Source organism: Aspergillus multicolor (assembly GCF_047715735.1).
Source record: "Aspergillus multicolor strain CBS 133.54 unplaced genomic scaffold BDW74scaffold_37, whole genome shotgun sequence".
NCBI lineage: Eukaryota > Fungi > Ascomycota > Eurotiomycetes > Eurotiales > Aspergillaceae > Aspergillus > Aspergillus multicolor.
Genome location: NW_027395988.1, coordinates 166,594 through 180,952, shown reverse-complemented (window position 1 = coordinate 180,952; position 14,359 = coordinate 166,594). Strand labels below are relative to the sequence as shown.

The following is a 14,359-nucleotide window of genomic DNA, read 5'->3' as shown; positions in this document are numbered from 1 at the left end:
ACCTGTAAACATAAACTACAGCATACTGCCGCGCACATTATTCTATAGAAGCCTGAGGCAAGTTTTCCAAGATCGGGCACTGAGCACGTGACTAGTTACCAGCCCCACCTGGGTCATTGTCCAGGGATGCGGGCAAAAGAAAGGACTTTTGTCCACTTCAGACAGTTGCCTGTGTCCACGACAGATCCCTGCTCTGCGGACTGCCTTTTCGCTCACCCAAGAGACATTGAAGCCCCTCCTTCCTTTACTCTCCTCTATTTCAATTTCACCAATATGCCGCCATCAAAGTGGGGTAAGTTCTAAATTCCTTCGCCTTGCCCCGCGGAGTACTAATTCTGGGTGCGCAACAGACGAAGAAGAGGAAGACAGCGTCTCCCCTCCCCCCGTTGCTGCCCGCCGCCGATTCGACGACGAGGAGGATGAAGATGTATAAACATCCCGCCTACCCATGATTCAGCAGGACAAGTCTAATCACTGAACTTCAAACTAGGTCCTCGACTCCTGGGACGCCGCCGAAGATAGCGAGGTAGAGCGCGAAAAGGCCGCCAAAGCTGCCGAAGCCAAAGCCAAAGCGGAGGCCGAAGCCGCCGCAAACAAGAAGAGCAAAGCGCAGCGGATAGCCGAACACAAGACCCGCCGCAAGGTCGAGGAGGAGGAAGAGGACGAGGACAGTGATGAAGATGAGGCCGAGAAGCGCGCTCGCCTGCGCGCCACCGAGAAGGACTCCGACCTCAAGCACGCGGAGGACCTCTTCGGCGACATTGACCTCAACCGCAACCGGGGCAAGAACAAGACGATCGTTGTGCACGATGCATCGGGCGACCCGACGCAGGCAGTCGACCTCTCTGCGATGTCACTGTTCAAGCCGGCGACTAAGGAGCAGTTTGCCAAGGTTACGAGCACCCTTGCGCCGCTTCTGAGCGCGCAGAGCAAGAAGCCTCAGTACGCGCTTTGGCTACCGGAGTTCGCCAAGCAGCTGGCCAAGGAGTTGCCCAGTGGTGATATCAAGAAGGTGGCTAGTGCGCTGACAACGCTTAGCAACGAGAAGATGAAGGAGGAAAGAGCGGCCGATAAGGGAAGCAAGAAGACTAAGGCGGCTAAGACGAAGGTGTCGCTGGTTGCGTCGAGAAGTGACAGGATTGAGACGACCTCTTATGATGACGATGGGATGGACGACGACGACTTCATGTGATCTCTTTTCTCTTTTGCAATCTTTCTACCGTTATATCTATACTTCTCGCTCAGTTGAAAGTCTAGGTTATAGGTCGACTATGTTTCCTTATTTTGTACATCTTCCCTGATGAACATATCTCTCGACTTCAAGTACAGCATTGAGCACCACTCGTTCAATAGAATGTCATTCTGGTTCCTCGCTTTTGCGTCTGCGTCCGTTCCCGAAAAGCAGAAAAGGGTGCTGCTTGATTTTCCATTGTTGAACATGATCGGATAGATACTGTATATTTGAGCTAAACTAAATGTACGCTACAGCTCTGGTTTGTAGGCCTTGTCACCTACTACCTCTCCCTAAATGTGTAAGTGAATGGAAGTTTAGTCTTATTGGTGAATGTGATCAAAGGCCAGTATTATATATAATCTGTTTCTCCATAAAAACAAACCACCATGATTGCAGGACGGTTCATCATGTGCTGACATGAACTCTAAAATGACCGTAAACAAGATTTGCGCACGGTTACAAACAGTATCAACTACTTGGATTCGGAACTTGAAGCTATGGCTTCTGATTGTATGGGCAACGACAAGGAGGAAGGGGGCAAGGGTCAACGGTGGAAGGCGATAAGTGAGAAAACGTGGACTAACACATTGTATCTTGCTGGGGTGGGAATAAAAAAGAGAGAATAAAAGAGAGATAGATAACGTCCACTTCGCCCCTTTCCTCCGCTCTCCGAATGTCAAACTCCGCTGGCCGACCCAGATAATCCCGAACATGTGGAAGATAAGTGCCGGTCCAAACCTGTTAAGCAGCTAAAACAGACCTTCGCAAAATACTTCCAGGGGTGTAGTCGTACGTCCAGCAAGGAACGCCGATCACGTAACGCGGTTTTTTGATACAGCAAAGAAGTAAAACGAAAACACCGCTCTTACGACTCGGGGGCCTTGGTCTCCTCGGGCTTCTCCTCGGGAGCGACGGCTTCCTCCTCAGGCTTGTCCTCCTTGGGGGCAGACACGTTCTCAGGCTCGTTGCCGTCGGATGAAGTCCACAGAGTAAGGTTGTCACGCAGCAACTGCATGATGAGAGTGCTGTCACGGTAGCTCTCCTCGGAGAGAGAGTCGAGCTCCGCAATAGCGTCGTCGAAAGCCTGCTTGGCAAGGTGGCAGGCACGATCAGGGGAGTTGAGTATCTCGTAGTAGAAAACAGAGAAATTCAGGGCAAGTCCCAGGCGGATGGGGTGCGTGGGGGTAAGTTCGGTCTGAGCAACGTCGGTTGCGTTCTAGATATCGTATGTAATCAGCTCATGCCCTGATAAGGGGATGCAAAATCATAGAGTAGAGCCATACCTTGTAAGCCTCGTGGGCAGCAGTAGCGGCAACCTTGCGCTTGTTTCCAGAGGCGAACTCAGCAAGGTAACGGTGGTAGTCACCCTTCCTATTCGTCACATCAGCCACTGCAATCGCATCCTCACGCTAAATGTGAATAAAAACATACATCTTGTAGTAGAAGACCTTAGACTCGCCGGTCTCAGCCTTGGGGATAAGAGACTCGTCCAGCACATCGAGGACGTCCTGGCAGACCTTCTCCAGCTCGGTCTCAATCTTCTGACGGTAGTCGCGAATAATGCCGACGTGCTGCTCGGAGCCCTTGGATTCCTCCTTCTGCTCGATGGAGGAGATAATACGCCACGAGGCACGTCGAGTACCGACGACGTTCTTGTAAGCGACAGACAGGAGGTTACGCTCGTCAACAGTGAGTTCGCCGCCGATCTAAGACGATGGTTAGTAACCCCGGACGCGACAGTGAGCGAAGAAAAAGACATATCAGGAGTTCGAGGCGGAGGTATGCATACGTTGGCGACTTCCTATAGATTGAGTTAGTATGTCCAGTCCAAAGACATTACAGCGCGGGCGCTTAGCACTCACCTTCATATACGTGACCATCTCTGTAGCGGGGCAGACCAAAGATTAGTACTCGGAAATCCAACCCAAGACTGAAGACCAAAGCATCTTACCATCGTAGCGCTCGGCCTGCTCGCAAAGGCGGGCGAGGAACGTCTTGCTGGAGGAGGAGGGGGGTTAGTTCGGCTCTTATCTGGGGCAATCCAGAAAGTCTAGACCCTTACTTTTCACGCTGTTCGAAGGAGAAGATCATTAGCAAAGTATGAACTAAACAAACAATGTGTATTTAAGACAAGTAAACGGTGGAAAAGTGATAAAAGGCAAAGAAAGGCGATAGCATCATGATACCCATGATGTATTGATAACACCAGATGGAGGGGTTGGGCCGAGAATAACATACCTCAGAAGTCATGGTGGACGATTAGGTTGGAGTCGGGAGAGATAAGGAGCAAGGGGTTTAGTTGAGAGGTGATGAGTGAGGTTGAAGAAGCGAAAGACGTGGAAGGGAAGAGCCACAAGCACAGAAGCAACAAGGATTGGGGGAAGTTGAATGCGATCACAGCAACCAGGAAGCAATGGAACAACGGTGAGGTGACGACCACTCTGGCTTAGCGAGAAAGCGGCAGCCCGGTGTTTGTGTTTGCTTGGTTTGTTTAAGGGGTCACCGCCAGGGCAGAACTTCCGGCACATGACATGGTCACCTGCGCATGCTGCCAAGACTAGCCTCACGTGATCCATATAAAGGAGTCCGTGCCCAGGGGGAGTATGTATTATATAGACAACCTTGAAAATCGTCTCCCCCAATGACTCCTAAAAGGTTTATTTGCAAAAGAAAACCAATGAATAGGAGTGAAAAGGGATATTGCAGGGAAAACTACACAAGGAAATATCCACTGCTTAGATTCAAACATTTCGCATTTCGAAATGCCTCATCGATTCTACTTTGGAACACAGCCTCCTTCCAGCCCTACGGCGTAGCTACTGGTTCATGACGCACCCGTGCTGGCTTAACATCACAAATGATCCATTGAAAATCCACAAGCTCATCAGGATATCCTTCCAAGATGCGCTGACTGGCTATTATCCCAGCTGAGAACCACCCGGGCTCTCTTGGTTGTGGATCTGGTACAGGCATCAGCATTTCTCGCAGCAACTGCAGGTAACGGTATAACCATTGATTACGACGAGAAGCAACAACGACATGAAATCAAGAGACAAGTATTGAATAGGGTGGCTGTTTTGAGTCTGAGGAAACGTTTAGTTTAGAGCTCAAAGCCGTAGACCTGAATACGCGGTTATTGATTGGAAACAACACCTGGTATTGGTACCTGGGAAGAGAAGAGAGGCGTATGAAACAGTATGAAAGCGCTCAGCCCTGCTGTTTGATACCGGCACTCATCCCATCCGTCCCTTGAAAGGAACACGTTGAGTTGTGCCCTGTCCCAAAAGTGATCATTTGTTTATGTTGATAAAAACTTTTGCATTTTATGGTTGTAAGCTCAAATTAAGAATACTAGAGAGGACAACCATATTAAAATAGAATATAGTAGCTGTAGTCACTTGGGCTGGAGAATAGTAGATATGCAGTCATATCTTCAGTTTGCCCCCAGGGTCCATTTTTATCTTCTAGATCTTTCCCGACTGGGCTTCTCCAACCGCCCTCCGCTCACTAATTACGGGCCACCTGTCCTGGCTTTAATGCCTTGGTTGCCCCGGACCAACATTCCCTTTTTCCGCGAACCTTTCGCTCCTTCGATTCTCCTTGCTCCCTGAACCTGGTCAACTATTCGGTTGTATAGTCGGCCATGGAGCAATCTTTCCTTCTCGCTCCGGCGGAGGTGCTGAAGCATTTCGACGTCACGGAACGATCTGGTTTATCTAGCTCTCAAGTCTCTCAATCAAGGCAGAAACATGGCCCAAATGGTAAGTGCTCTGTTCTCTGCATGAGAATGTGCTAGTTTTCAAAAGCTAATCTGTCCTTTCCACTGTTAGCGCTTGCGGAAGAACCGCCGACCCCTCTATGGGAACTGGTGCTCGAGCAATTCAAAGACCAGCTCGTACTAATTCTTTTGGGTTCAGCAGCTGTCTCATTTGTGCTGGCTCTTTTCGAGGAGAGCGACGACTGGACTGTCTTTGTTGACCCTGCAGTAGTACGCGGCCCTTGAGATCATTTATCAAACCCCCGTTCTAACATGGTTTGCGCTACTACAGATTTTGACTATCCTCATCCTCAATGCGATCGTCGGTGTGACCCAAGAAAGCAGTGCTGAAAAGGCAATTGCGGCTCTACAGGAATACTCCGCGAATGAAGCTAAAGTGGTCCGGGATGGAGCGGTTCAGCGCATCAAAGCGGAGGACCTGGTACCTGGAGATATTGTTCACGTTGCGGTTGGAGACCGTGTCCCCGCCGATTGTCGGCTCCTCGCCATCCACAGCAACAGTTTCCGGGTAGATCAGGCTATTCTTACTGGTGAAAGTGAGAGTGTCGCCAAAGACACCCGTGTGGTCAGTGATAAGCAGGCTGTCAAGCAGGACCAAACCAATATTCTTTTCTCTGGTACCACCGTCGTTAACGGCAATGCTACGGCTGTCGTCGTTTTGACCGGCTCGTCGACCGCGATTGGTGACATCCATGAAAGCATCACGTCTCAGATATCGGAGCCGACACCGCTCAAGCAAAAACTGAACGATTTTGGTGACATGCTAGCTAAAGTTATCACGGTCATCTGCGTCTTGGTTTGGGTCATTAATGTCGAACATTTCAACGATCCTTCTCACGGCGGGTGGGCCAAGGGTGCCATCTACTACCTCAAGATCGCCGTTTCTCTTGGAGTAGCCGCTATTCCCGAGGGATTGGCCGTTGTCATCACCACCTGTCTGGCTCTAGGTACCCGCAAGATGGCGCAAAAAAACGCCGTAGTTCGCTCGTTGCCCTCTGTTGAAACCCTGGGAAGCTGCAGCGTGATTTGCTCTGACAAGACGGGAACCCTTACCACCAACCAGATGAGTGTTGGAAAGATTGTCTACTTGAGTCAGCTGGGAACCGACGTCGAGGTTATTGACGTCGAAGGTACAACATTTGCACCAGAGGGCAACCTTTCGTCCAATGGCAAGGTCGTCACCAATCTGGCCGTGTCTTCGTCGACCGTCCGCCAGATGACCGAGGTTATGGCTCGTTGCAATGGCGCTGCAATTGCCCACGATGAGAAAACTGGTACTTTCTCGTGCATTGGCGAACCTACTGAAGGAGCGCTCCGTGTTCTCGTTGAGAAGATCGGTACCGATGATGCTGCTACCAACGATAAACTCTATAGCTTGCCCGCGTCACAGAAGCTTCACGTTTCTAGTGCCCATTACGAATCTCGCTTGCCATTGCAGGCCACCTACGAATTCTCCCGCGATAGAAAGAGTATGTCCGTCTTAGTGGGCACTGGAAACGACCAGAGACTTCTTGTCAAGGGTGCGCCTGAGTCTATCCTCGAGCGTTGTTCCTATGTTCTCCTGGGTTCGAACGGTGCCCGCGTGTCCCTGACTAAAGACCACCTTGATCTTTTGTCATCTGAGGTTGTGGAGTATGCAAGCCGTGGTCTTCGTGTGATTGCCTTAGCAACTGTCGATGATGTGGCAAGAAACCCCTTGGTCCAGAAGGCCAGCACCTCTGAAGAATACGCCCAGTTGGAACAGAACATGACACTCATTGGCCTTGTCGCGATGCTCGATCCTCCTCGGGTGGAGGTTGCTGATTCAATCAAGAAATGTGCAGAAGCTGGTATTCGTGTGATTGTCATTACTGGTGATAACCAAAACACCGCGGAATCAATTTGCCGTGAAATTGGTGTCTTCGGCAAAGACGAAGATCTCAAAGGCAAGAGTTTCACCGGAAGGGAGTTTGATAGCCTCTCCCACAGTGAACAACTTGATGCTGTCAAGAAGGCCTCGCTTTTCTCCCGTACTGAACCCGCCCACAAATCTAAGCTTGTCGATCTACTCCAATCTCTTGGCCATGTGGTTGCGATGACTGGCGATGGCGTCAATGATGCCCCTGCCCTGAAGAAGTCCGATATTGGTGTTGCTATGGGCACTGGTACCGATGTGGCCAAACTTGCTGCGGATATGGTTCTTGCAGATGATAACTTTGCAACCATCACCGTTGCTGTTGAAGAAGGACGGTCTATCTACAGTAACACTCAGCAGTTTATCCGATACCTTATCTCGTCAAACATTGGCGAGGTCGTCTCTATCTTCCTGACAGCCGCCCTGGGTATGCCTGAAGCTCTTGTTCCTGTGCAGCTTCTGTGGGTCAATTTGGTAACAGATGGGTTGCCTGCCACGGCCTTGTCCTTCAATCCTGCTGATCATGATGTGATGAGACGACCCCCGAGGAAGCGTGATGAACCGCTTGTTGGCGGTTGGCTGCTTCTCAGATACATGGTGATTGGTACCTATGTCGGCGCGGCTACTGTATTTGGCTACGTTTGGTGGTTCCTCTACAACCCAGAAGGCCCTCAAATTTCTTTCTGGCAACTGGTAAGACTTATGTATGGCCCAGCTTTTCTGAGCTCTTTGCTAATTGGCCATAGTCTCATTTCCACAAATGCTCCGCCGAGTTCCCCGAGATTGGCTGCGAGATGTTCTCGAATGACATGTCGCGCTCTGCATCCACGGTCTCGCTCTCGATTCTTGTTGTGATCGAGATGTTGAACGCGATGAACGCCCTCTCGTCTAGCGAGTCCCTTCTCACTTTCGGTCTCTGGAACAACATGATGCTCGTTTATGCCATTATCCTTTCGATGTCCCTTCACTTTGCGATTCTATATATCCCCTTCTTGCAAGGGTTGTTCGCCATCCTTCCTTTGAACTTGGTTGAGTGGAAGGCGGTCTTGGCAATCAGTGCCCCTGTCGTGTAAGTTCGGACTGCCTTTGTGTTTTTGCTTTCAAACCATGCTAATACGTCCCAACAGTGTTATCGATGAGCTTCTGAAGGTGATTGAGCGTCGCCTGTATAACATTACTGTCACCGCTCCCGTCAAGGAGAATGGAGCCGTGTCGAAGCCGAAGAAGGCATAGAACTTGGTTCATGAAGTGGGTGGCTTCAGTGCCAAACGGCGTCTTAGATAGATATAGATGATGACCCTCGAGATGTGGTCCTAACCTTTTGGACAAGTTACGCGTGTATGTATCATGTTAGATGAATGGAGGAATGACTATCTCGAATTTGGGTCAAGCACCGATTGTATTCGACCTCTGACTACTTTACGAGCCCGTTACCTGACGTGGCGTAGACTTGGTCTTTCATCTTAAATCAAGCTTCCGTTGTGACTAACCCTGGTCAGCTCAGTTACCACGTTTTATCACTTGTACTCGGTGGTCCTGAGATGAATTATCCGACTCGGCATAATCAATTGTGATATGCGTGATTTTATTGGCCCCTAATTGCCGCAAATACGACTCTTTCTTTTCGCCAGCACTGTCTTTGTTGCAAAAGACAAAATTCGGGAGAAAAGAGAGCGAAACGGGGATGCCTGTCACCTATTCTCGCCACTTTCACGGATGTCCACTGCCAGCAATCTCAGTCTATCGGATATTTTCGCAAGCCTCAAGAATGCCCCGCGAAGCCTGTCATGCGAGTAGTTCGTCAAGACACATGCCTGGATCCGCCAGGGTGCGCTGACTCCTCAGTGGTGGATTTTTGCCGGGGATCTTCCCCAGACTGGCCGGTTGTTGTCTCCAGGACGTCTGGGGTTAGAGCCAAAGATCGCCCACTTCCACCAGTGACCGTCGACCATTCTACCCCAGACTATGAGGAGCGGCTTCATCAGAAGAAAAATGAGGAGAAGATGATGATGTTTGCAAGACGGCAGCACTTGAATCCGTGCAACTCATTGGCTACTCAAGAATGCGCGTACCCAGCACGCCGAGCTAGCTCTCTTGATGTTGCACAAGCCGAGCGTATAGCTACTACATAAGGGCCTTGGGCAGCTGCTTTTTGGCCCACACATGCCTTTTCTGTACGCACAGCTGTTGCACGATCAATTTGGGCGCTGCCTGGCACAAGGGCGCCGTCGCTTTCGAGTCCAAAAACAATCCGCTCCTTGCTCGAGATGGGCTTCATTCAATTCTTGAAAACGCGTTCCGGGTTGCGGGTCGACAATACCAAGACTACCTCTGCAGCGCAGCTGACGTTGAGGCAGAGTTTGTGGCCCCTCATCCTCGTCACTATACTCTTCTTTTTATGGGTAGGTAGCCGTCGAGAACGGAAACAGACCAGGCCTACTATTCCACGCTCCGGCTCACACAGCATAGGGTTTCGCATATGGTTTGCTCGACACTCTCAACAAGCATTTCCAAATTACACTCAACATCACGCGGACAAGGAGTTCTGGATTACAGGCCGCATACTTTGGGTGAGCATCATCTGTCTCGACTGCAACCTCAGTTAGCAGAGCATATACCAACCAGGCCATCTAGTGCCTACCCCCTTGCATCCCTAGGCTACGCAAACTGGCTTCTTCGACACTACGGATACAAGCTCGTTTTTATCTTTGGTCTAGTCCTTTATGGCATTGGAGCGCTATGTATGTGGCCGGCCGGGCTGAATCGGTCATTTGGAGGGTTCTGCGCAGCTACATTCGTGATCGGTTCAGGACTGGGATCGCTTGAAACAGCGGCCAACCCTTATCTTGCAGGTAGGTTCCAGCATAGCCTACATTCTGAAACACCTACTAAGCCTATTAGTGTACGGTCCGCCAAAGTATGCCGAAATCCGAATCAATCTAGCTCAAGCGTTCAATGGAATCGGCACAGTTGTTGCTCCCGCTCTGGCGTCTTATGTCTTCTTCACAGACACTGAGGACTCTGTCGATGCTCTCAAGCGCGTTCAATGGGTGTACCTTGCCATCGGGATTTTCGTCTTCCTTCTGGCTGCCGTTTTCTTCATGTCCACTATTCCTGAAGTCACGGACGAAGACATGGCATTCCAGGTCGCTGCTACGCATATCGAAGAACAGGAGAAGCCGTTTTGGAAACAATATAAGCTGTTCCATGCAACATTCGCGCAGTTTACCTACACTGGTGCTCAAGGTAACTGCTTTCTCTACTCATCATGCTTACCCACCCGAGACCAATCACTAACCATACCCTAACTCCCAATAGTCGCCATAGCATCCTATTTCATCAACTACGCAACCGAAACCTGGCCGTCAGTCGACAACTCCACGGGCTCCAAGTACCTCGCCGGCGCACAAGCAGCCTTCACGGTGGGCCGTTTTCTAGGCGCCTTCCTGATGAAATACATCCGGCCTAGATGGGTGTTTCTAGCCTACCTGTCCGGTGTAGTCGCCTTCTGCGCAGCATCCACGACACAGCGCAACGCAACGGGGATCGCCATGCTCTTCCTCACCCTGTTTTTCGAATCCGTGTGCTTCCCCACAATCGTTGCGCTGGGCATCCGCGGGCTCGGCAGGCACTATAAGCGCGGGTCCGGCTGGATTGTCGGCGGCGTTAGCGGTGGTGCGGCAATCCCACCGTTGCTTGCGCATGTTGCGGACATGCGGAATGATACGGGCTTTGCGTTCATTGTTCCGACGATGTTCATGGTCCTTGCGTGGACTTATGCTGTTGCGGTAAATTTTGTTCCCGCGTACAGGAATACCGTTGACAAGGTTGGGGAGAGTGAGATTGGGCTCACGGGTGCTGGGGACGGAGGGATCAAGGGAGGGGACGATGTCGAAGCTTTGGGGGGGAGCGAGAAGGGGGAGGCTCTTCATGTTAGATAAGTGATATACTTCTTAGGTGGTGGCGGTCGTTAGTCTTGAAAGTTACGAATTATGATTGAGATGTACACCGTTTGCTGTTCTTTTATACCGTTATTGATGTAGCAGTAGAGTCGTTGGTATGCGTCTCTGATGTTGTCTCTTCTCTCTTCGTCTAAGCATGTGATTGTTGCTCTAATCATATGTCCAATATTGGAAGTGTACCAGAAGTGAAAACTATCTTAGACCTAATTTTATACATTCAAATTTATGGTACAATAATACAAAATAACCGAGGGAATTATTGAAGCACGCGAGCCGGACTGAAGGGGTGAAGGAAAAAAAGAGAAGATATATATGGAGAGCGCTTGAGCTTGATTAATCAAGCAACCTGAGCCACTTCAGCCTTCTTTGACTTCTTAGCCTTCTTCTGGGTATTCTCCTTCATGAAGCCCTCAATAAACCTCAGCGTCGTCTTATCCATCATCAGATTCCCCTCCTTGTCCCGCTTGCTTTCCAACTCTTCCTTCTTCTTCTTCTGAATCATAGCTATAAGCTCCCCCTTTGGCGTCATCAAAGACCTGCTCTGAAGATACTCCTTCTTAAGATCCTCCATCCTCTTCTGCTCCACGAACTCGGGATCATGACGCGTCCGGTACTTAGAGAACTTGTTCCGCAGCTCATCGAGCACACTCGGCGGGAAGGGCGCATAATGTAGCGATGGCACCCAGGTAGGCGTTTCAACCTCCATACGGAGCGTGTCCCATTCTTCGTCTTTGTAGTTGGGCTTTTCGGGACGCGGCCAGGGAATCTCGATGTCCTCGCCGGCAATGTAGCGGGTGTGGCGAGGTGTGTCAATACCATGTTCACGCTCGAGGATGGGACCGCCGCCATACACGTGTTCGACTAGGACATCGCGAGTGACGCCTGTGGCTGGGTCGTCGAGGGCGGCGACGAGGCGGACGTCGTCAATGGAGATGGGAATGGGGACGGTTTGGAAGGGGTTCGTGTTGCCGAATTGCTCGCTGAGCCATTCAGGGAAGTAGACTTCGGCCTGTATTCTGTTAGCATGACTTGATTTCAAGCGCTTCATGTATTGACTAGGGGCTGGAGCGAGATGCATACAACGTTGCAATCCTTCACAATAACGGTCTCATTAGTGTCATCCACGCGGGTCACAACGTTAATCTTTCCCTTGTCTCTTCCCTTCATAATGCACACCCGGTCTCCGGGAGCGAAGTTGATATACTTTCTCCGCAAATGCTTCGGAATAGCCGGCGGGTTCATTGATTGCGGACTCAGCGCACCAAACTGTTTTCCGTCCAGGCCCGCATCTCGCTGAGGAGCAAGCGGCCCTTTCAACCAGTCCTCACGACGTCGTAGCCTCTCAGCGCGAATATGATCTAGCTGAAATCGGTTGTATTGGAAGCGCTGTCGGAGGCTGTCGTTCAAATCCTCATGTTTGGCGTCTTTTTTCGCTAGGATGGCCTTGCGCTGAGCTTGGTTCCGCGCCAGGGCTGTTCGGCGGACGATTTTCTGCATTTTGAGGGGGACCGGGCCTGGCAATGGCGAGCGTGTGGTGCGGACTGCGGAACTTCTTGATTGTCTTGTCGGAGAGGGAAAATTGCGGACCCACGTCACGTGCACCTATAAGTGTATGGCATGGCTGGACCTTGAATAGCAACCCATCTTGAACAGTGATCAACTTTACTGTTAAAAGCTTTTACTCTAAGATTGACAAAATATCTAACCTGTCGCCAGCCTCACAACCGCGGCTCTCAAGTGGATTTCAAGGATAGAATTAACGCTGACTCAAAGCAAACCAACAATCATTAAAAGAAAATAGTTTCATGCATTCTCTTTAACCAAGAATAACTATGACAAAGGAGAACGGCAATTAGACTTTGTCGGGGAATCCGAAAGGCACAGGAATCTTCTATCAGATCACGAATTCCAACTTGCTCGATCAACCCTCCAGGTCGGACTGCTGAAGCGACGACACCGCCGGCCTACAACTGCTAGTAGTGCAGACCATCTGTCGGTGAGCAGAGCGCCTCTTCGCCAAAGGGAATCGGGCTGCCTCGGGGGCGCTATGGAGAACGGTTCAAGAGAAAATGAAAAGCCCACAAGGTTATGACAACGCCTCCCTAGAAAAAGAAGTCTGCAAAAGAAGAAATCGACCAACTGCACAGCCAGATAATCCCATGAAGCTCATGTGTCCGTGATTGAGTATTAACCACATTCGCTTCAGGCACCCACTGGCACTTTCACGAACGAAATCCATCGCCCCTTGTAAGATAAGAAAACATAAACAGCCAAATATTCGAGACGCTTATCCGGTCGTATAATCTCCGCATGAAAAGACCTTTTGCGAAGGTTGGGGGAATAGACTAATTTACAGGATGCTGCACTTCTTCTTGCTCTTGTGGGTCTTGGTCAAGAGGGCAGCACGAGTGGCAGCCTCAAAGACCTCGCGGACACCCTCGTTGGTTCGGGCGGAGCACTCAAGGTACTTGTAGGCGCCAATCTTCTTGCGGACTTCCTCACCCTGTGTACAGGTCAGTTGAGTTTCAATCACCGCGTTTAGGTTTCAGAATCCTACCTGTTCGGGGCCGACAGGCTTCTGAGAGGTCTTGTGCAGCTCCTCAATCGTCTTGGGGTCATGGCGAAGATCCTTCTTGCATCCGACGAGGATGATAGGGAGACCCTGGCAGAAGTGCAGAACTTCAGAGATCCACTGGTCCGATGTCAGCACAAAATCGGCATATAGTATTTTGAGATGAATCTCACCTTCTCCTGAACATTGTCAAGGGAATCCGGTGAGTCGACAGCGAAGCAAATCAGGATGACATGCGAGTCGGGGTAGGAAAGAGGGCGGAGACGGTCGTAATCCTCCTGGCCAGCCGTATCCCAAAGGGCGAGCTCAACGTGCTTGCCATCGACCTCAACATCCGCAACGTAGTTCTCAAAAACAGTGGGGACGTAGACCTGTGTATATCGTCGTCAGTTTGTGTAAGAGAGCATCACCACTGTTCTAGGTGGGTATCGACGATGCTGGGCGGCAGCGAGAAGCAACTGAACGTGGGGAGCTGACCTCAGGGAAAGTGCCCTTGGAGAAGACGCTGCAAGGAAGAATTATATCAGTAACCGATGCTTGAAGCTTGCATCGAATGCGTCTGGAAGAGGACTTACATCAACAGACAGGTCTTACCGCAGGCACCATCGCCGACGATAACAAGCTTGCGGCGGATCTCAGCCATCTTGAAAGAAGAAAATCAGCCAGCCGATCGATATAAAATCTGCTTTAGATGCCGAATAGAGATGGTTTGAAAGCAGGGAGACAATAACAGTGTCGTTGCCAGGCGATGGACGGTTGATGGTTGTTGATGGTTGAGAAAGGGACAAGTCAGACGCCCGAGGGAAAAGGGTTATCACGTACGGTGAAGGAACTAGGCGCAGCAGCGCAGATTAAAATAGGAGAGTAGGCGAGGAAGACGATTCAGAGAGCGAAATGAAAGTCCAGCAAGTTGACAGGG

The 14,359-nt window shown here is 50.5% G+C and overlaps 7 protein-coding genes across 7 annotated transcripts; 3 read left to right on the top strand and 4 right to left on the bottom strand.

Annotated features, from left to right (window-relative positions):
- Positions 1-7: 7 nt before the first annotated feature.
- On the top strand, positions 8-1,565 carry BDW74DRAFT_161668 (eukaryotic translation initiation factor 3 subunit J). Its single transcript, XM_073725825.1, has 3 exons — positions 8-292; positions 351-427; positions 491-1,565. Exons 1-3 carry the CDS (start codon positions 127-129, stop codon positions 1,190-1,192), a joined length of 945 nt encoding a protein of 314 aa, XP_073579293.1. The 5' UTR covers positions 8-126; the 3' UTR covers positions 1,193-1,565.
- BDW74DRAFT_161666 (uncharacterized protein) lies at positions 1,548-2,687 on the bottom strand. Its single transcript, XM_073725824.1, has 2 exons — positions 2,666-2,687; positions 1,548-2,605 (listed from the first exon to the last, which is right to left on the bottom strand). Exon 2 carries the CDS (start codon positions 1,945-1,947, stop codon positions 1,555-1,557), a length of 393 nt encoding a protein of 130 aa, XP_073579292.1. The 5' UTR covers positions 1,948-2,605; positions 2,666-2,687; the 3' UTR covers positions 1,548-1,554.
- BDW74DRAFT_161657 (14-3-3 adaptor artA-like protein) lies at positions 1,548-3,900 on the bottom strand. Its single transcript, XM_073725823.1, has 8 exons — positions 3,473-3,900; positions 3,297-3,304; positions 3,186-3,232; positions 3,097-3,116; positions 3,024-3,035; positions 2,666-2,940; positions 2,518-2,605; positions 1,548-2,450 (listed from the first exon to the last, which is right to left on the bottom strand). Exons 1-8 carry the CDS (start codon positions 3,482-3,484, stop codon positions 2,100-2,102), a joined length of 813 nt encoding a protein of 270 aa, XP_073579291.1. The 5' UTR covers positions 3,485-3,900; the 3' UTR covers positions 1,548-2,099.
- An 849-nt stretch (positions 3,901-4,749) lies between these two features.
- BDW74DRAFT_161654 (calcium-transporting ATPase) lies at positions 4,750-8,314 on the top strand. The gene is made up of 5 exons (XM_073725822.1): positions 4,750-4,995; positions 5,065-5,222; positions 5,284-7,599; positions 7,653-7,975; positions 8,034-8,314. The coding sequence occupies exons 1-5, from the start codon at positions 4,878-4,880 to the stop codon at positions 8,137-8,139; spliced, it is 3,021 nt and encodes a 1,006-aa protein (XP_073579290.1). The 5' UTR covers positions 4,750-4,877; the 3' UTR covers positions 8,140-8,314.
- Positions 8,315-9,173: 859 nt separating this feature from the next.
- BDW74DRAFT_182649 (putative l-fucose permease) lies at positions 9,174-10,847 on the top strand (the record flags this gene model as incomplete). The annotated part of the gene is made up of 5 exons (XM_073730312.1): positions 9,174-9,308; positions 9,376-9,476; positions 9,541-9,758; positions 9,808-10,152; positions 10,225-10,847. 5 exons carry the CDS (start codon positions 9,174-9,176, stop codon positions 10,845-10,847), a joined length of 1,422 nt encoding a protein of 473 aa, XP_073579289.1.
- A 158-nt stretch (positions 10,848-11,005) lies between these two features.
- Positions 11,006-12,446, bottom strand: BDW74DRAFT_161650 (mitochondrial 54S ribosomal protein uL24m). Its single transcript, XM_073725821.1, has 2 exons — positions 11,949-12,446; positions 11,006-11,877 (listed from the first exon to the last, which is right to left on the bottom strand). The coding sequence occupies exons 1-2, from the start codon at positions 12,363-12,365 to the stop codon at positions 11,206-11,208; spliced, it is 1,089 nt and encodes a 362-aa protein (XP_073579288.1). The 5' UTR covers positions 12,366-12,446; the 3' UTR covers positions 11,006-11,205.
- Positions 12,447-13,218: 772 nt separating this feature from the next.
- Positions 13,219-14,083, bottom strand: rho1 (Rho family GTPase RHO1; the record flags this gene model as incomplete). Its single annotated transcript, XM_073730311.1, has 5 exons — positions 13,219-13,371; positions 13,426-13,560; positions 13,614-13,811; positions 13,918-13,945; positions 14,016-14,083. 5 exons carry the CDS (start codon positions 14,081-14,083, stop codon positions 13,219-13,221), a joined length of 582 nt encoding a protein of 193 aa, XP_073579287.1.
- Positions 14,084-14,359: the final 276 nt, after the last annotated feature.